The sequence below is a fragment of the Formica exsecta genome, unplaced genomic scaffold (assembly GCF_003651465.1).
Source record: "Formica exsecta isolate Colony F162 unplaced genomic scaffold, ASM365146v1 scaffold82, whole genome shotgun sequence".
Taxonomy (NCBI): Eukaryota; Metazoa; Arthropoda; class Insecta; order Hymenoptera; family Formicidae; genus Formica; species Formica exsecta.
In genome coordinates, this window is record NW_021853592.1 from 994,713 (window position 1) to 1,016,889 (window position 22,177).

At 38.0% G+C, this 22,177-nt stretch overlaps 1 protein-coding gene across 2 annotated transcripts in view; it reads right to left on the reverse strand.

Moving 5' to 3' along the window:
* LOC115244427 (telomerase-binding protein EST1A-like) overlaps positions 1-22,177 on the reverse strand; it is a 41,786-nt gene that overhangs the window by 14,185 nt on the left and 5,424 nt on the right. For both annotated transcript variants that reach the window (XM_029822043.1, XM_029822042.1), the window contains exons 2-5: positions 20,627-20,745; positions 18,201-18,304; positions 17,833-18,006; positions 17,129-17,332 (exon numbers count right to left, since the gene is read on the reverse strand). In XM_029822043.1, the coding sequence (XP_029677903.1) occupies positions 17,129-17,332; positions 17,833-18,006; positions 18,201-18,304; positions 20,627-20,745 (601 nt within the window). The remainder of the gene's footprint in view (positions 1-17,128; positions 17,333-17,832; positions 18,007-18,200; positions 18,305-20,626; positions 20,746-22,177) is intronic.

The following is a 22,177-nucleotide window of genomic DNA, read 5'->3' on the forward strand; positions in this document are numbered from 1 at the left end:
TTTATCTTATATACATTATAATATATTTAAATTATGTATGTAAGTACCTAAAAATATAAATAAATAGCTAAAATTATATATAGGTATATAAAATAAAATTTTGCTTTCGATGAATATTTTTCGAATAAATTAAGACACGCGCGCGAACTCTTGATCGCACATATTTTCTCAAGTCTTTGAAAGACTCGTAGGATAAAAATCTGCATTGATCGACGCGAATATATGCGCAACGGTATCTGGAGAGAATTATTCCAATTCGAGTCTCCAGGATATGGTCTCGCACTAATGTCCGTGCGGTGGCACGTCGCACGAGTCGGCGAAAAGCATGCGAGGAATCCGAAGACGAGCCTAATTGCTCGTGGGAGCGCATGGGTGGAATGCAAAACTAGGAGATCGCGCACACGTGACGTCGTCTCGAGCGAGAGCCAACGTCAAACCGCACCACGCCGGTGTGCAAATGTCATACACGTGTCGACGAGACTTCTCGACCTCTATTCTCGTTCCTCCGACATTATTACTCGCAATTCGCATTCTGCAAAGGGATAATAAATAGCCGGCCGTTTTTCGGCAAAACTTGACGCGAGTACAGATTTGAAATTAAATCGAATAATCGCTTTCGAAACAGGTCTTCCTCGAATATAATGCTAACGTTGCACAAATGCACAAATATGCGATGAAACGAAATTTGCGAAATTATCGCGAGGAAATTTGTTACTGTATAAGTAATGTCCAAGATTTGATCTCAGATGCATTTTCTTCTCCGCGAGAATGCAATATGACGATTGTATACTTTCCGTTTCATAAATAATTTATCGTATAATCTTATGTGCTTCTTCAATTCCAACGTTTTTTCCTGAATTTCAGTTATCTCGTAATAAAAAATCAGATCTCATAAAATGATTCGTCAAAAAGTTTCGAAAAATTCCAAGCAAACTCATAATGACATATAGAAACAATTAACGACATATTTATTTTTTTGACTAATTAAATATTTACTATTTAAAAAAGATTACACAATCGTGTATTTATTTCCATTTGATTACATTCGAAAGATACTCGAGTATCTCGCTACGAGGCACGTTCGCTTCGACTAGACTGCGACTCGTCTGTGAATGAATAGGAACACCTGCTCAGAGATATTCAAGTGGGCACGGCACATGATCATAAACGTGTGCTCGAAGTGTCCATTCCTAGCCATAAAACGGCGAATGTTAAATTTAACTTCCGCGAACGATATATCATCAAAAGCGAGATTAATGTACGCGACCTTTCTTGCAATCTTTATCAAATTGCACTCGACTGACAGCCGATTAAACGGAACGTGCAATTCGTTAATTGACATATATCTGCCAATTTAACAGATATTATTCGTGACACGATATATTTCACGCGAGCTGCCTTATAATTCGCAGATCCTGTCTCGTTGCATCATCGCAAAATGAACGGTATTCACCCGCGAGCGTATTCTTCTCGAATTCAACGCGCCCCCCCCCCAACCCCCCTTTCTTTCTCTCCTTCACTCTCGCAGCGAGCCTCATTATGGCGCGCCGTGCGTGTGACAGCCGTATAAAAAGTCCAGGAATTTACCCCCATTTAAAGTATTCGTGAATTCTTAAACGATGTGGCGTGTACCGTTGCGCACTCCCTCTCTCCTTCTCTCCTTCTTGTCACTTCTTTCTCCCCCTCCTCTCCCTCTGCGATTCCAAGCTCGTTGTTCCTCGCGCCTCGCACCTCGAGCTCGGCCTGTTCGTGAGAACCCTGGTTGAATCACGCATCGCGGCCCCTACGCCCGCGCGCATATTAAAGCGCACACGGGGCCTTCGCACGGTCGAGCGGGCCCGCGCCCCGTCTAACAGCGTTGTAAATGCGCAACACTCGCGGAAACGTATATACCTGGTAACCGTCAGGAGACAGATTCGTGATTCGCAGATCGTCCCATTCGGCGAGAGCGAGGAACGTGCGCGCGTGCTCGTGCCGCGGAATAACGCTCTTCTCTAACAGGGTGTCTACTCAAATCTTATAAAAAAATTTCTTGAAAGTTCCCTGATTTTTTCGGATATTTTTGTTCAATATTCTACGCAAAGAGAATATTTTAAAGATCTTTTGGTGTGCAACTTTCTAAAATAAATGTTTTTGTATTGTGCATTTTCTAATGCTTTTCTCATGCAAAGGAAAAACAAAGAGCTACTTAAATTTCAAGTGCTAGATTTGCATATGTACTGAAAAAAACTGAATAGCTTTAGTAAGATAAACATTTTTCGCTTGCACATTTTCATTTTTCTATCACTAAAAAAAATTACAATAAAAAGAATATGTACTGCACATTCGATATTTTGTTAAGACATTGGATTATGAGACATTATATAAATATTTTTAAAAAGTCCCAATAAAATTTCATGAAAATTCCCTGATTTCTCCAGATGCAAAAGAAATCTGAGATTTCCAAGTTTTCCATATTTTCCCAAGGAATAGACATCCTGTCTACATCGGAAGGAAAAACGGAATCGTCGACTCCAACCATTTTTTCTCTCGAATTGTCGGCTGGTTTATCAATTGTAATTTCGCGACCGAATCCTCTTATCGAGATGTCATATCTTTTATCTAAATTTATAATCGGATCGTAACAAAGTTTTACGAATGTAGATATTGTGTTATAATATATATTTATAATATATATTGTATTTGACATGCTATTATGTTATCGAATCATCGCTAATAATGCAAATTGAAATCTCATGAAGAACTTTCGCGAGAAACTGAGAGTTTTGTAAGTAGGTTACGATCCAAAGACCATCTATTTCTGCTTAGATATTGAATAAATGAAACGAAGAAAAAAGTACGAGAAGATGGCAGGATATCAGATTCGGCTTAAAGTCATACGTTTTCCAATCGATGAATAATAAATATATCATCGCTCGGATAGATATTAACGTTCGCAGTCCTAATATAGCATCATACAATGCAAACTTACGATACCTGAGAAAAAGTCGAAATGGAATCAATTTATTACAGGAAGTAAACTCAAGCTTGTTACAAGACCATAAATGCTATAAATAAGAGATCAAAAAATATGTCGAAAAAGAATCCGTTATCATAAATAAATGCATCATGACACACGACAAGATAATGTGAGCAGATAATAACAAACTATTTACAGCAATTATAACGACAAGCTGGTAATTTATGGTAATTATTAACTATAAACTGGTTATGGTAATACTATAATAATCTAACATTTAATTTGTGCGTGCGTAAGAGAAATAATAAGAATGTCAACGATTAGACTGTCAACGATTAAAAAGCTAATTTTAGTTAATAATAACAAGAGCGCGAAAGGAGAGAGTGTAAGAGAAAGATACTATCTCGGAAAGCACAGAAATCGATATTTTCCGATAAGTTACACAAATTGCTCCACGTTGATAAACGAAGTCATATAATTACGAGTCGTATCATCGTACGCCCATTGGCAATATACACGTTCCCATAAATCAGGCGAATATCCAGCCTCGCCGGGGCTACCAACGATCGGCGTGTATCTGTTGCGCCATAATCGTTACATCTGTTACATCGTAATCGTTATCGTTCCAATTATCCGCGGACTTAACCGGTCGAGAGAGAGGCAAAGGGAGATAGAGAGAGAAACAGCGATTGAAGGAAAGAACACGTTGAGTTGCACGCAAATGCGGACGTACATTCGGTCTTTCCCGATCGACATAATTTTCATATTACATCATAGGTTAAGAGGAAGAAAGAGTGCAGTCGCGAAATCATATGGCAAAATTATCTATTATTTTCCTTTTTCTCAACACACTGGGTTAACACATATAAATAATTTTTTTTTTTTTCCATTTTTTCCATATGTTTTGCTACATTTTGATCGATGCTTTTGGCTAATAACACAAGCTTTTTCTCTGAATTTTTATTATAATTTAAATAAAGCCAACTTTGATCGTTTGTAATTCTTGGTAAAATTATAATTTCTTTAAACTGTGTGTGTAACCGATCAAACCATAGTTTATGCATTTTTCAAGAGAATGAAGAAAATGATAATAATCGGACCAGTTGTTTCTGAGAAAAAAGTACATAAGGATGACAAACATGATTTTATAAGAAAATATTCTTCGAAGATTTTGATACCATTTTTATATATATGTTCATATTTTTGTACATATTTAAATATATCCAAAAATCAAGAAAAATAATTTCTTCCTAAATAAAAAAAAAAAAAAAAAAAAAATATTTGAAAAATATAAATCACATGAATAATATCATTTAAAACTGGTCGTATATACGATTTTGCGAACATATCTTGGATTTCTCTTCGCGAATTATGGATTCGATCGATAACGCATGTATAAATATCTCGCGCTTTTTTCGGATTTGCATGCTAACTCTCTCTCTCTCTCTCTCTCTCACTCTCCCTCTCGGATAGCTTGCCTTCCCCGATCCCGATAATTAAACGTTTCGCACGACTTCTTCCGTATACTTTGTAATAAACGCTAATTCATTACGCAAGGCCTCATTTACATGCATATAGAATGCTCGTTATGCATATCCCATGGTAATCGCCATGAAATACGCCTGATGATAATGAGTCAAGTTTTCCGAAGTCCGTGAAAATCGCTCGCGCCCATGCAAATCGCAATTAGCGCGCGGAATTACGTTGAAGATGAAACGGAGGAATCGAGATAGAAAGGAAAGGGAGAGGGAGATATATATACGAAAATATAACAGAAAAAAAAAAGGACAGATATTTAAGCCGATCGAAAGCGGAGACTGCAAAAGCAGGAGGAATCGCACGACGACGAGAAGGCGGAAAAAGGGGGTGCTCGTAATTCCATCCTGATTTTATTGGCCGCGCCACCCCGGGTGAAATTAGCGCGAGTGCCGAGTTACACGGGCGATATATTACGGGTGAACCGCATTCATAAATGCAACCAACAGTTGCGGCCTGCAATGTGCGGCCGACCTTATGCCTGTAATGGCGCTCGCGCCTCTATAAAGTCCACTCCCACGTCCGCGACATCGAACCGGTTACTTCTTTGGCTCTTGTTGGATTCCCGGGACCTGTTACGAGGACAAATAATCGGGGGCGACGTCGAGGGAATCGGGGAGGGATTTTCGCAAATTAATGTAATCGCTGAAATACGTCGCCACCTGACGACGTATACGACGAATTCGTCGGTCTTAAAATTGCGTTGTCAGTTTATAAATAAAGGGCTCGGAAGAGAAATGTGTGGATTACACACAAGTCCGTAATTTGTAAGATCCACTTTAGATATATGACTTTATATTCGAGGATTAAGTTCAGAGCCGCTTACGAAGCGGTATCTAAAGTGGATCTTACAAATTACTGATTTACTCCTCAATCTTTTGTGCGCTCTTTGAACCTTTCAAACGCAGCCTCGGAACTTTCTCAAACCATTCTTCGCCTTCATTTTATCCTGCGGGAGAGAACAATATAGATCGAAATTAGTTTTTCGTTCCACTTCCTTTTGCATATTATATTGAGACAATGAGTGGGATACCGAGAAAGAAAATATTAAAAGTTGTCTGCCGAGGAAAGAGACTCATTTCGAACCGAGAGCTCGGTAATGAAAGGTTCATTGAAGTAATATATTCGCGACGAGCGAGCCGGCACCGCAGACCTTCAACCGTGAATCCGTGCTTCCTTTGCAACTAGATCCTCGGCTTTAACTGCACCGAGAGAGTATCTCGTTGCAACGATGCAAACATTGACATTGTCACGAGCTACACGAATATTTTTCCTTTTTCTTTCTTCTATCTTCGTCCCTGAAGAAAGAAAAGCGAGGAAATAGAGAAAGAAAGAGAGAGAAAAAGAGCTATCGTGCAGTGAAAAGGGAGAAGCGAAAGAGGAGAAGAGAATCTGTTTGCACTGTCGATGACTCGACTAACAGAAACGACGAGAAGTGGTACTCGCTTTTCGATTTTCGAAGGCACGTCGTCGAGCGCATTCCTGAGATATTTCTTCCCGCGCCGTCGACGGAAAAGGTAAATTGAAAACTGAGAGAAAATGCTGCGAGGCATCGGAGTCTCGGAGGTGCACACACTCGATACACGAATGAGCCGAGGCGAGAAACGTCAACCTTCCCCGTAAGATGCGAACCCGACGAATCGAAAGAAAACTCTCGCCTCCGGAGCGAGTTGGAATGGTAAAGTAAATCGTCGCCTACGTTATACAAGTGGAAACGATGTCGCAGATGCCAAACGGCCGGGAAGCTGTCGACGAGATGCGGAAAACGTGGGGCGAAGAAATCGAGAAAAAAAAAAACGTATCGCGAGAGAGATGATGTCAGAATCAGAATTTGCACTCGTGCGACGTAAAGTACGATAAAATGTGCACGCTTTCATGCGTATTCGAAAATCTTATATTTTCAACCTCTCACATTTTAACTTCTTCAAGGACATCGACATATATGTGTACATTAAATTTTAGTATATGAAATTCTTTCACGAATGTAGTTAATTTTAATGCACAGTGGCCATATGTGTACATAACTTTTTCAGAAATTTCAAACACTTGAAGTTTTTTCTGTTTGATTTAATAATTATAAATATTAACGTAGTATTGCAGAGTTTTAAAAATTGCTAACATTGCGAATATATTCCAAAAGAAATTTTTTTCCGCTGTTTACAAAGAATTCGTTGAGCACATCTCTTTCGTTTGCTGAATATTTATTGAAGTCGGAAAAAATTATTTTATCTTTTTTCTCAATTATATATTTTCCAAAAGAAAATATTAATAGAAAGTTAAATTATAAAGCTGCAGAAAATAAAATTAAAAGATGTTTTTCATGTAAGAAAATTACATTTTACAATTTATTAAAATTATTTATTAAAATGAATAGAAAATAAATTTTTCCGACTTCAATAAATCCGTCCCTGAAGAGGACGAACCGATTCTACTCAGCGAGAATTCGCTTGCCTTCTAATTAATCTTTTCCTTTAGAAAAAACGGAAAGCAATCCACGTACAATAAAATCGCGCGCATATTGTACATGTACATTTTATAATATATGTGGCAAGGATAAAATGTGGCAAGTTTCTAACTTTCAAAACTAGTGTAAACATCCATGATTTTACTCGATGAATCGTTCGACCACATTGACCTTTGACGAAACGCCCCGGAACACTTCAAGCGGCATGATTCATTTCACGGTAAATAGCATAGGGCAGAGGCGCAGTTTCAGGCGGCGGCTACGACACTCTAGGGAAACAAGTGTTCCCTAATACCGCGGAAATTAAAGATCCGTTTTCTCGCGGGAACGGAGAGCACAGCCATTCACCGAGCCGGTCTGGCGTCGAGGGACGGGTACAATACAACAATGTCCTTCTCGTCGGCGACAGACCCCTTAGAGTTCAGGTCGGGAGTGGGAAATGTTATCTCGAGTCTGCGGATGATGCGAGCGAGGGTGAAGTTCGACCGCGTAGTCGGGCTCCCGCGGGATCGTAGACTCGCGTAATATCTCGACCATAAATGTTTGAATATGACGGCCGGTACTCGGTTATATTCGCGCCAGGGCACATCTTTATGCAGCAGATAGAAGAAAAAAAGAGAGGACCTTTTGGCGGACAAGAGCATCTCCGAAATAAACGAAGGAAATATATAAGCAACGTAGTGAGCTTTTCTATAGCCCAAATTTTCTACATACATTTTTCATTCATTGTTAAATTTCGTCATAGAGAAATTTTTTAATATTTTTCAGAGGAAAATATTGATAGATAGAGTTAGATTATAAAGCTGCAGAAAATATATTAAATTAAAATATCTTTCATGTAAGAAAATTTCACAGTTTATCTTAACAAAGAAATATTCGGCAAAGAAAAGAGATGTGCTCAACATTCTCTGTAAACAGCGGAAAAAGATTTATTTCGAAATATATTAGCAATTTCTAAAACTGCAATATTGCGTTAATTAAATCACTTTACCTTTATAAAATTATTATAAATGTCAGACCATCAAAAAATTTATACACTAATAAATTAAATGATATATTAATAAATTCTCATAACACACGAATAATGATTAAAAATAAATCTGACCGTATTATTAATAAATACAAATAAAACGGTCAAACTTGTCACAACGCCGAATGCGAACGTGGTTCCAGCGTGGGGCTAACGTTAAAAAAAAAAGGGCAACGCGAAATTTCGCAGACGTCCGAAACGTCCGCTGCGAGATGAAATTCGGTACGTGCGCCCCGTGGAGCAGCGCGGCGCGGTGAAATATAAGTTCACCCAGCGGGAAATGTATCCTCGCAAAAGAGGAACACGTGGGAGGGACCCCGTCACGACAGGTGTCTGTCTCGTCGCCCTACGTCCGGTGGGATTTATTTCTCCGATAGATATAATTTATTCATACACACACACACACACACATACATATATACATATAACATCGTTACACGAAGCGGAACAACGTACCCTCGCCCGGAGAAAGTAACGAGAGCGCCCGTAAATCACAATAAAGCGTATCGTTTATTAACGGCCTCATTTAACCACGGGCGAAATAACGTTCCGGCCGAAAGCCGCGTCTCTCGCATGCACTTTACATGGCAATCGCGCCGCCATTTATATTCCGAATGCGTTGTCTGGACCCTGTTGCCTAAACCATCGGTTGCGGAATCGCGATAAATTATCCATTATGCGGAGAATACGCGAGATATCGATTTGTAGTGCCTCCCTTCCTCCTCCCCTCTCTCATCGAACGATGACGAGTTACGTTTCACCGCCACAAACCCGATGCGAATCACAATGCGACTCGATGCCTTACGGCTATTAACAACACGGGGTACCAACAACAATGAACGAACGTCAAAACGCCCACGCCATTACCTGCGTCAAGCCCGATACGCTGATTGTTACCCGTAGTCGTCGGCTAATTAATTGTCATGAAGTTTCGTTGCGGCTCGCGCGCGTTAACGGAATGCCAATCGACTTGTTGGACAAGCGAATGTTGTAGGTGAAAGAAAGTAGCGTCGATCAACTATTACTTTCGTACATTAGCTGTCTCTTTTAATCGGTAATAGGGAACACGAATTCAAAGTAAGGCGAAGCAAGAATATCGCAGAGTCTCGATAGATAAAATAAACAAATTTACGCTAAATTTTCGACTATCAAATAATTCTTTATTCTTGATTCTCTTTAACTATTGATTACTAGCATGAGTGAAAATTCACCCAGGAGTAAATTCAAGTAATGGTAATGCTATGCAGACTTCCGCTCATCGAGTTAGATTCATCCCTGGAAGTAATCAAAAATTGAATTGGTCATCTATTTTGCAAAAGCTCTTATTAATTTCAATAGCAATCTCGATGCGATAGAGACACAGATTCTTCGTCGATGCGTTTCGTCTCGACGCTACGAGGAATAAATCTCTAGAAGCGTTCGTGCAAAGTCATGCTCGGCTATGATAACCGCTATAGCAACCGCTCAAAGAGAACGGCGCTAACAGAAGCTAATTACTCCGGAGTAATTAGCTACTAGAGAGCTCTCTTCACTCTTACTCGACGCTTTCCTTCTTTGCCGTCTTTGTGTCCGTCCCTCTCCTCATTCTTCCTAACTCTCGCCTTCAGTAGCAGACATACGCCCATAAAACGTAATTGCATTTTGGTTTAATTATACTTTTTATCGACCATTTGTCGCGAAAGGATTTCCGATGCGACGTCGTGCTCACCTTAGTCATGCAACTGTCATGACAAATAAAATATTATCTTTGCGAGAGAGAGAGAGAAACGTGCAATAATTTATACTGTTTAATTTTATTTCGTGCAAACTGATAACGAGTGAATATTTTTCTTTTCGTATAAAAAATGTTTAATTTCAAGAATCGTAAAAATATATGCATACAAACTTTTTTTCATTCGCTACAACCTCTCATGCATCAGTTTGTAAAGTTGCGTCATGTCTTTGTGAATCAGTCTGTATTAACCCCAAGGACATTTATGGTATCGTAAGAGCATCCTAGAAATACGACGATTATTCTCTCGTAGATGGGTAATAATTAATTTCAAACACAAGTGTCCTTCTATTTCTCGCGGAACAATCTCTTTCGTCAAAAATCCTTCGATATAATATATAGGAACCGATCTCTCTGTTAACATTTCATACAAAGATGTGATAAAAGCTAGATAAGATACCAGAAATATAAGTAATAATTGTTGCGTAAACACAAGATAGCAGAAATTAATTGTGCGCTAGAGGAATAAAATGATATTTTTCATTTTAATTATTATCTACAACTAACAATGATGGAGACACGTTAACCTTGGCTGGACCGTTTACTTTCAAAGACAGAATTACAATGATTGGAAATTCAAAAAGGACACAGTAAGTGAATGTAAATTTAAAAATAAATCTCATGAAAGCCACAGAAAGAGAAAAATAAGAAGCACGATCGTCAAAGTTCGTGTCAACTAAATCTTAAAAAAAAATTTTGATCTTGTGATTTAACACACTCGAGTATGTTAAAAAATAGAAACTTTAAGTATTTATTATAAAATCCCAAGTATACAAATTTTTATACACTCTAATATAGTTATATCATTGATACGAAACGATGGTGAGGGATAGTCAGAAAAATAAATACTTGAAAGCCACGGAAATTAAACGTACATTCTCGCGGAAGGCAAAATTTTATGCAGCCACGTAATTTGAGTTGTTCACGAGTAAATGCAAATAATCCGGAGAAATTATTTCTCTTTGGTCGCAATTTTCGCTCGTTCGCAGCCCGAGAGAGAAAACATCGGGCTATTAATTTATACACAAGATTTGCACGCACACGCAAGAACGCAGAAAAACGCGATGATGTGCTCCGCATCACGGGTGGGTAAATGAAAATTTTGCATATTACCGAGGTCCGGCAGTGATCTTAATTACGGTACGTAAATTAGGGTCTTTTTAGGTACACGCTAATACACGTTTCCTCGTCGAAGCGTGCAGAAACTGCGCAAACACTCGTCGGATCGCAGGGCGAATAAAAGGAAACCGCCAAAGCAAAACCGAGAAGATCCGGCTCTCCCATCCGTTAGGGAGACTTAACGTCGTGAGCGTGAGAGATCGCCTCGCTTTTTTTCTCTTTTCTTTTTAAGGCACGCGAGTTGAAACTTTTCAACCGTCATCTCGTGTTCATCACCAGAGGCAAATTTTAGATATACGCAATACGCGTAGGATCTTCAGAGTGTAATGAAAGACCACACAACAAAAAGATGTACACAAAATGTATCCAACTCCTCGCGCTCTCTTTAAGTTATTTGGCAAGTTTGATTTTTTCGCAACAATTATTTCATCGACATAAATTCTTGCGATTTTTTAACCTCATAATTCAAAATTGTAATTTAATCGAGCGGTTAGGTCATCGAAAATTTTTTCATCCAAGATAATTTCCAGCGCTGTTTTTTTAATTTCTTCTTTTATAACTGCCAATTAATCCTCGTCGATTATTGGTTTTAAAATTCTCGCGTTGCATATCCGGAATTTTTTTCGATTATTCTCCGAAAAAATATTCCGTTTCATCTTTCCATTCTCACAATTTTTATTTTTTCCTAATAATGCGCACACGACAACTTAATTACATTCATTAAATTAACTTAATTAATTTAATCTCATAATTAAATAATTTAACGCTAAAATTTGCTTTAATAATAAAATAATATAATAATAAGAAAAGACATTTAAAAAAGCGAAATGTCTTCACATTATTCACGATAAGATTACGACAGCCTATGAGGCTCCAGAACCTCGGTCGTTCATCTATGCTAGAAGACGCCACTGCTCATAACTTTATGAATGTTCGCGATCTAATAACAGAAATACGGGGAGAGAGAAAAGAAACGATGAGGTGCGCGCAGGAGAAACGGCAGGATGGAGATTCCAGGATAACCTTCGCATCCGCGACGGAGAGTAGTACCTAGAGAGAGAAATAGAGAGAGAACTCTCTCCGTATATGAAGCGGATTTAATTGGCGTAATAAACCTTTAAATAAAAGCCTCGCGCATAGAGGAGCGAATGGCGTGTTAAGAGATCGTTGGAGCCGTTTTCTACCTCTCGTGAAGCCAGTTTAAATATCCCGAGATTCGCGAGTAGACGCTCTGAACGAATGACTCGCAAGGTATTGACGCATAAGAACGCGAGGGATCGTAATAAATTAATAGCACACTTCAGAATGGGGTACGTAAGCGATTATTTCATCAGTTTCGCCTTGAGAGTGCTTCAACGCACGTACGAAAGTCACGTTCCGGCACAAGGTGAGCTTCAATCAAATAAACTGTTATTAAATCGCCATACTAATTTATTTATTAGAGAAATAAGAAAAAGAAAAATATATTACTATATACATAATATAAATCTATTTAACAATTTTTTTTATATATTCAACAATAATTTTCTTCTATGTGTATATGCGTGTGATAATTCTGTTTCCTTTTTTTAATTGCAGTTTCAATTACTTTGAATATTACATCGTGTATTATTTATGTTAAATATTTTTCTTTTAGTTCTTTTTTTTTAAATCACTTATAAATAAATTGAGTCCATCTCTAAAAGAGGGAAAATGAGAGAGAGAGAATTGTTTCAATATTATAGTAATCCCGTGGTGGAAATTAAGGTGCAGTCTTAAATAGGATTCAGTATACTCGTAGAGCCAATATACAAGGCTGAAAAAAAAATGTCTCGAGGAAATGAATCGTTTCTTGCAACATCCTTCGGGTACGTTACCGTTATCCCTCTCTTTCCATTCTTTTTCCCATAGATCGCGCCCGGTCATCTCCACGTCGTCCGACCGCAACGAGAGGCGAACCCGTTCGATATTTCAACAGCGGGACACAGGCGTGGCGAATGCTTGTTATGTATAGAGCTAACCCATTTCATATCTCAAGCAGCGTGTAAAATGCGTACTAATATGTCATATCTCCTTCCCATTGCTTTTTTTTTTCCCCATCGAAGAACGAGTTTTCGCTGACGTCCCAATTTTAGTCGAATCTTACAGCATTAAAAGAAGAAATCTATTCATGTTTCAAGAAAGATGGAGTAACAAATATTCCCCAAAAAATCGATATAATGAATAAAATACTGTCCCATCACGCTCGAGCTATTATAAACGTGTAAAATGCGTACTAATATGTCATATCTCCTTCCCATTCCTTTTTTTTTTTTTCCCTCATCGAAGAACGAGTTTTCGCTGACGTCCCAATTTTAGTCGAATCTTACAGCATTAAAAGAAGAAATCTATTCATGTTTCAAGAAAGATGGAGTAACAAATATTCCCCAAAAAATCGATATAATGAATAAAATACTGTCCCATCACGCTCGAGCTATTATAAACGTTCGAGTCTTCCAAAACATCGACAAAGTGACTCGCGAGAAAAATCTGAATCTCTTTTATGAGAAATAAATATTCGGCAAAAGCGAGAGAAGGAGAAAAGGGGGAAGGGTTATTATTAGATATCCTTCGTATCGAAAGAACCCGTGGTTAAGACGCATTACGACGTTATCCTGAATCCGTGAATCGTACATGGTTCATCGACCAAGCATGACGGACCACCGTCGTACACAAAAAAGAAATATTATCGAAGACCACGGACGATGCAAATTAATTGGTTACAGAGTTAGCGATGTACAATATAAATCCCGGTTCGCAAACGCAACTCGTTCGCGTCGCGATAATGCCATTATCACTAAACGCAACAATTAGACCAATTCCGGCGGAGAGCTTTTTATCCGTTTCGCAAATTGTCTTTTTTTCTCTCGTATAACAACAGGAAGGGAATATCGTTTTAATCGACGTGACCGATGGGGATTTACAGCTTCTTCGCCAAGAGGATGCAATAAGCATATGACGAGCGACGAACGAAATGCGTATTTGATTGTTCGGCCGACAGGCAAAAAATCCCCGCAAAAAGTTATCCCGTGTAACGTGGGCTATTTGCAAAACACGCGACTTTCAAGCCACGCTCTCGTTCGGCACATACGAACGTAAAACGATCGGTGGACTAAAAATAAAGATTTCATCACAAGATAAAATCTCTCTCAATATGAATTAATATAATCCATCGTTTATATACAACTATTGGACAATTAGAGGCAATATAATATAAAGATTTAAAAAGAATTGGATAAAGACAAAAAAAATTGATGTTTTCTGAATTTTATATCCTTTGAATTTAGGTAAAAGAGAATTGATTATGGAATTTTTTTATATAAACAATCTATATCCATATTTGTGTTTTTATGTAGATAATATATTATCTCTTTTCAAAACTTTTCTGTTCGAAAAGCAACTAATATTATTTATCACGTAACCGACTTAAGTTATTGATTCTGGCGTTACGGAAGTTATGAAATCAACGTTAAAAGCATTACGTTATAATTAATTAATTAATTAATCTCTCCCAAAACAGAGCAATTTATATTTCACGGTTATTTGCGAATCTCGCCCACCGGAATAATGGAGATGAAAAACGGTACCTGCCTCTCGTCTCGAAATAAGGCTCGGTCGAATTTACTAGATTCTGAAATACGGTAAAATTGAAAAGTTATCCCCAACGAACGACTAATGTAATCCGGTTTGGAGTTTACGATTTAACCGGTTCGCAATATTCAACAGTGTAACATACGCGAAATTTCACCGGCCAATTAAGCTGTGTAGTACCTTGCGCGAAGTAATTTGCGATAAAGTAATTCGAAGCTTGGCAAGAATGTATGCAAAACGCGATTCACTCGACTCGAGTGGCATTAATTTAGAGTCACCGTTGTCCGCGGAAAAACTGGTTCCAAGGTGTTACGCGTGCAACAGGACTGTTCTAGATTCTGAGGCAGGTTCAGTTTCAAGCGTCAAAATTGACCCGCGGATTTCAGAAGTTATCATAGTTGATTTCAGTGATATATTATTCCGATGGCGTAAAAAGGAACTTTAACCCAAATTTTCGTGAGAAGAAGTATAATCTCTTAAAGAGATACTCATGCAATCATGTGGAAGATTATTTAAATAGTTAACATCTCGAAAAATTATAACATTAGATCGTATAATATTCTATTTTTATATATTCTCATTGTGCATACAAATATCGAATACCAATACAAATATGAAATATATTAATAATTAATAAATATAATAATGAATAAATAACATATATAATAAATGAATAAATAAGTCATAATACTTTGATACAATAATACAAATATACGAAACATAAATTTGAAAAAAAAACTACGATAGGTATGTATTCGCGATGTAGTTTTCATGCGTTCTAAAATCTTCTATCGAGAAAACAAGTTGTACCAAGGAAAAAAGACTTGGATTTGTCGGGTATAAATAGCCCATACAAATTTAACGCGAGTCGTTATCGCGCCTTGCAGAAGGAAAAGCCGATCGAATGTGGAAAGGTCTGAGTAAAAAAAAGCAGGGTATACGCGAACCGCGGAGAAAGACGGCTTGCGATAAAACTGCATGGGGCTGTCGAACAAACTACCGACGACTACGATAGCGCGGTTATTTATTTCGGCGAGGTCACACTGGTCTTCCATTGAACTTTATCCTCGAAACAATTCTACGATCGAGAGCTACGCGGGACCGAGATCCGTATTTCGCCTCCAGTTTCGTTCCCCGATAAAAGCGTCGGTCGAAAAATTCAAGAAATACGAGAAACGACGAGAAATTTATACCGATTTTTCAGATACCGTGATGAAAAAGCTCGCCCAAGCTTATATTTTCTCAAGGAGAAAATTCTCGAGAGCTCCCTGTATTTTATAGTCGCAGATCAGAAACATAAATCACATAAATTACATAAAGATACGTAAATCTATTTCTGATTAATGAATTTTGAAGTTTTCAATCGTATTTTTCATTGATGTATTTGTTAAATTAATAAATACGTATATCTGTGCTCGTAGCTTCAAAAAATGAGGCTTATACCCACGCGAAAAAAAAATCAAGCTGAAGAACAGAACAATCGCGCATGTACAGGATCTCTGGTCAGCCTACTCCTTTCCCTCGTCCCTTTTTTTTTTCTTCGAGAAGAAAGATATCGCTCCGTGAAGGAGAGAGAGTATGTGGCCGACCACATAGTATGCACAAAATCCGGCCCCAAGCTGGGGTAAGATAATAAATATGCAAAAAAGAGGAGTTTCGATGCCGTAAATAAAAACGGCGGACTTGCGTGCTGTGCGAAAGTCTGCGGTGAGAGAGGATCGTGCGATTCGAAATAAAAGAACGGTAGGGCAGAGAAGGGTGGTACGACAGGGGGTGGAGGAATGCAAAAAAAACGAGAAAGGAGAAGGAAGAGGAGAATGAGGAGAAGAAAAGAGGTGCAGCATCTTCTGTTCCTTTCGCGAGGTGGCAAACGCGCGTTATAATCTCTTGATTTAGTTTGACTTAGCCACGATGAATACATTTCATTGATACATTGTCGGCTTTTTCGAGACGAGAAGGCAGGTTGAAAGTGGATAGCGAAGAGAAAAGCATGACACAGATGACGATTAAACTAATACCGCGTGGTAAACAATTATTTGACAGCGACATCCATGAACGATGGATGTCTTTGTCAGCGTGAGCTAAATTTGGAAAAGACAAGATTGTTCATTGAATTCCCAAATTATTACAAATATAATCGCGCTCGTTTAAAATAATAATAATTCGCATAGATTTAACGTGTGGAATTATTTAATTGTTTTCTTATAATAAAGATTCCAGTCTTTATAAATATTAAAGTATATAAAGATTATTATATACACAGAGATGTAATAAAATTTTTTTAAATCTTAATATTTTAATATTTTTTCTAATATCATATATCAACAATGATCCACACATATTATGACATATAAAAATAAACTTGTACAAGTATCTCGTCCACATTCTGTACGCATAATGTCCGGTTGAGAAAATATTGAATGGCGATAATCGAGGCAACATTGTTAGAAATTTCTATGAGCATTTATATTGTTCATAGCGACAATGATCAATTTGAATATTTTTAAGCCAGACAATTTCGACGTAATAATGCGTAATATAAGTAGCATTTGATTACGACGCTATTTTATCGCGTCGATAAATCAATACATCATTCTCGGCTATGCAGAATACCAGCTATGAGATGTTTCTCGTACTCACCTGTACCCGTTGTCGATGTCGATCCTGTTTCCGCTGCCGCCTCTCCAGTTCTTCCTTCCTCTCGATCAGCGACCTTATCTCGACGGCCGCCACGGGAGCCGTCGTATCGTCGGGCACATTGCCGCACGAGGGTAATCTTCTCAACGTGGAAATCGACTCCTCCTCCCCTTCGCTGTAACTCTCCACCATGAGCTCCGAGTCGCTCTGGAAGTGAATTAATTCCGTTCCTTGGATAATGAACCGTGGCAGCGATCGGATTTAACGGATTAGAAATTCCGGAGAGGTAAATCTCAATCTTTACTTTTCCGCTTCGATGTAATTACGAGGTACTTCCATGTAACTGCTTTTATTATTATTTAAGTTATTTAATTAATTTAATTTTTTATTTCTTAATTTCTATTTTTCTATTATTATTTTTCACTTGAGTAATTTAATTAATTAATTCGAGTTATTCAAGCAATTTTAAAAAATTTCCTCCTTTCCATAACAATATACAATATTCATATTTTTATTATTTTATTATTATTATTATTATATATTGTACCAAGAAAAATTAAAGACTATTTGAAGACGTAAATTCTTCGCGTCTTTTCCATCCGCCATTTCGAATCCGGAAAATCGAATCCGGACTCCGCGGGGCTTTACACAGCGCACCGTACGCGCTTTCTGCGGGTAACTAAGATTTACGACAGTTACCAACATACCTGTGTCGGCGGCGAACTCGGCGAACTCGTGCTCGAGGCCTCGACCACGGAAACATATTCGCTGACGCCGGTCTCGCTCTTTTGCAGTTTCAGCACCGGTGTCTCCAAGCCGCATAAGAACACTTGACCGAAGAAGAGGATCTTGCTTATCCTTAGACACACCTGTGCCACTTCCTGAAAACACATCGCGAATTTATCTCATGACAACGCGGAGAGATACTCCGCGGTGACACTAATATATATACTAAGATTCTTTTCCGGACTTAAAAATTTTTCTCGAAATATCGCGTTCTTTTTTATAAATTTAAATAGGACAAGCAATATTCTATTTTCAAATTTATTATCAGCAATAAAAGCACCGATCTTACCATGTCTTCCGTTTTCTCCACGTAGCAAGGATCTTGCGGATTCAACATGAGCGGCGTGAATCCTGCCAAGGTGATATCCTCCGGTAATTTCACGAGCTCCAGGTCTAAAAAGCAAACGTAAAAATTCGATACGATCTGTATGCACGATAAAATCCTCGCGTGAAATTCTGCGATCGTGCCAAATCGAATCCTCTTGCAGAGGAGGGGATCCTCCGTGCGGAGGAGGATTGACCCTGAATTTATTCGCAAAGATCCATATCACGTCTCGCGAAAGGAGCTCAGATATTTATGCAACGCGCCTTAGAATCGGTAAAATGTGATCGCATTCTGGCGACCCGTCGTCTTTCGCGTCCAGCATTAAATTCTGCTAATGCAATATAATCATAGAATAATAATCCGCGATGCGAAAAATGAATAAAGTTTCCGAAACTTTTTCATATGCAGAGAAATCCTAGAGAAATATATATTAGTTTTTTTTTTTAAAGAATACTTTTATATCATTTATAAAATTTTAATTTTTTCTTTTATCTTTTAAATAAGAAATACAAACAAAATTTTTAGCATTTCTAAATATGTTGAAATGTTGAAGATATTATTTAAATTTAGATAATTAATAACAAAAAATATGCCACGTGTTTTCTATCTCGCTGATGATTTCGGGACAGACAATAGCTACGTTAACGCGAAAGACTGAAAGTTCGCAACTTATGGACTTGACAAACTTATCAATTCTAGTCAGCCAGTGTGATCAGTCCTACCTCACCGTGTGATATTCACTATGAGCAACGCGCATACTGACGTTCAGTATGTACATACTCGGTTTAGAGGTAAGTATACCGTGAGCAAGGACGCGCCGCGAAACTAGAACGCTCGTTTCCAGGCGACCGGAGCCGTTGGAAGACCCAGTTCGAGACCAAACTCGCGATCGCGAATGATCCATGAAAATAGAAACTGGTGATCTGACGAAAATAGGAAAATTGACCGTGCTTTTCTCGCGAAAATCGTACGCATTCATTCGCGATCATTAGTTGATTCCGAGATTGATCTACCAATGATGGTCACCGACAATTGCTTCTACTGGAATTGACAATTTTCAAGAGTGGCCAACCTTTAACTTTCGCGATGACGTAGCACTATGTCTCTTCGCTTTAGAAAAAATTTCAGAACCGTTGATGTAATATTAAGTTTTTCTTGAATTAAAACTAATCAAGGGAGGCTAATGTGTATTTGTACATTGTTGCTTTAGAATGATAATTAATTCCGCATAAAACCATCCGCAATCTGAAAGGCTTAACGGTACCATTTGGTCGGATGTATGCTGTACCGACAAGATGCGTGCTAGATGCATGTATACGGAAAAATCGACGGAATACGTCGTCGGGTCGTCTCGAGATCTACACGTGAATGAGCTTCGGGGCAATGCAATTTGTGTATTCATAACGTAAACGCGGCGAGCAACATGTAGTGGCTGATGTGGCTCGCACGCATGCTGAAAGACCATTGGCCACACGCTAGTAAACGGCCGCAAGAGAATGGCACTGCAGTGGTCATGTCGAACGTATTCACCGTTACGCAACCGTCGCGCCAGCTACCTACGGGTCAACAGACCGGTCACCGACTTCGTCGAACACTTCGAGGAACTCGCGACTTTTTCGATTAAGACTGGTCCAGGTCTGTCCGCTCGAAAGAATCGCTCTCGCGTTGCTCTCGGTCGAGCAGCCTTCGATCGGATCTCGTTTCGCGCACTTTAAGATCAACTATCGGCAACTTGCGCTCGATCTTCGCGATACATTAAAAGCCCAGGCTACTTTAAAAGATCAAAAAGATCGATCTTTTTTATATTTTCTAAAAGTATGATGTCTGAAGAATGTCTTATTGAAAAAATCGCAAAATTAACGGAATTATAACTTTGAATAGGATAGCGCGCGGGTGTTCAAATAGGCTTGCTAAACTTTTAACACGTTTTTCTCAAAATACTATTTTCAAAGTTGGTGTGACAAATATCTTGTAAACTAATGGGCCGAATATCTTCATTTTTTTTTTTATACAAAAGAACTTTTTTTTTGGAGATACTAAACCTAATTAAAATTTAAAAAATTAATATTTTTCTGATCTTGCAGAAATAAAAAAATTTCAAAAAAAGACTGAATATCCAAGATTTAAAAATACTGACGTACTGTTTAAACATCAATAAAAACATGTATATATAAAGCATTAGAAAGTTCAATTTCTAATATTCTTGATAAAAAATTCTTAAAAATTATCAATATTTCATACTATTAGAATAGACTGGGCCCTTAATTTCTCAAGTCTGTTGATTTTTTTAATTGCCCTTCTAGCATGATTTTTTTTAGATTAAAAAATCGATGTAAAAATTGTTTTACAAGAAGTCTTTTTCGCAAGAAAAAGACTATAAATTAACATACCTTTATTCTCTTCGCGATCTTCGGTATCCTTCCCCTGAATCAAGGTTGTCCTGGTATAATTTAATTTTTCTAAAAGATTCACCATCGTTGCCAGCCTGGTCCACGCATCTCCCGGCGGCCTGTAACATAACGAGAGGATCGAGTTGAGCTTTCTCTCTAAATTTCATGATAACATGCATCCAGAATGAGTCGGGTGTCTGACAGAATCGCCCACGGCTTCATCTGCGTCAAGATAAAGATCCCCAATGATTTGGCAAAAACTCTCAGAGAAAGACTGGATTCTCTTCTAATATATAATTTAAAGACGAAGGAAAAAATTCTTAATAATATCGAGGCCAAATGTCGAATTTATTTTCTGCGCGATTAAACCTTGCTTCAAAGATTGTGTCGTCGAACTGTGATTTGTGATTCGCGCCGCTTTGAGATGATAATTCTTAATTCCCCAAAGTATATTTTTTACTAAATTCTTCTTGACGTTACTTGACGCCACCGTGGCGCCTTAAAAGGCCGACGACCTCTCCTCCTTTATATCTCCTGTAATATTCGGGACTAATTTTCTACGGATTTCAGATTCCTAATTATTGTTTTTGTAAGAGTGACGGCGTAAATGCTCCGAAAACTCGTGAAGTACGCCGGCTGTGTAAACAACACTTGCTCAAACATTTGCTTACGAAAAAAAATTGAACCGGGTAATTTGCTACTTGATTTTCTTCGCTACTGGCTCTGACATGAGGTAAATATTTTCAGTTTCTGGATCATTCGTCACGCGAAGAATATTCCCGCCGCAGGGTACGACAATTACCGCGACGTGACCAAGAACCACCCATGGAATTCTGTTTGCCGAAAATACAGTCTCGATGCGCCGCACGAAGGTACATCGAGATATCCACGGAGATTTTGCGGTTTCGGAGAGCGATCACGATGCACGGCGTGAACGCGCGTTCACGAATTTTCGCACGCTTTTGCGTGCGCGATTTCGCGCATTTACGACGAGATACATAAATCCGAGACGCAATTGGCTGGCTAATACAGAGTGTCTACTTGTAAATTTTGTAAACAAATTTCTCTGAAAATTCTCTAATCCTTGTAAGAGTATTTTTGTTCAAAATTCTAGACAAAGAGAATATTTTAAACATCTTTTTTGGTGCAACTTTCTAAAATAAACTTTTTATTGCCTGCGATTTTCAATGCTTTGCATTCATACGAAGAAAAACACAAAAAAACTCAAGTTTCAAGTACTAGATTCGTAAATGAACTAAAAAAAACTGAATAACTTTCGTAAGATAAGCATGTTTCATTTGCATATACAATAAAATTTTCTTTGTGTCACTGAAAATTGCAATAAAAAATATGTATTGCATATTTAATATTTTATTAAGACATATTGAATATAAACACTAAAATATAGATATATATTTATAATATATTTTAAACACATAATCCACTTAGCTCGCCGACTGTATATAATATGAGAGCAAAATTCTTAAAGAGAGAATTATTTTTTTAATTCCCAGTAAAATTCTATAAAAATTCCCTAATTTTTCCAGGTAC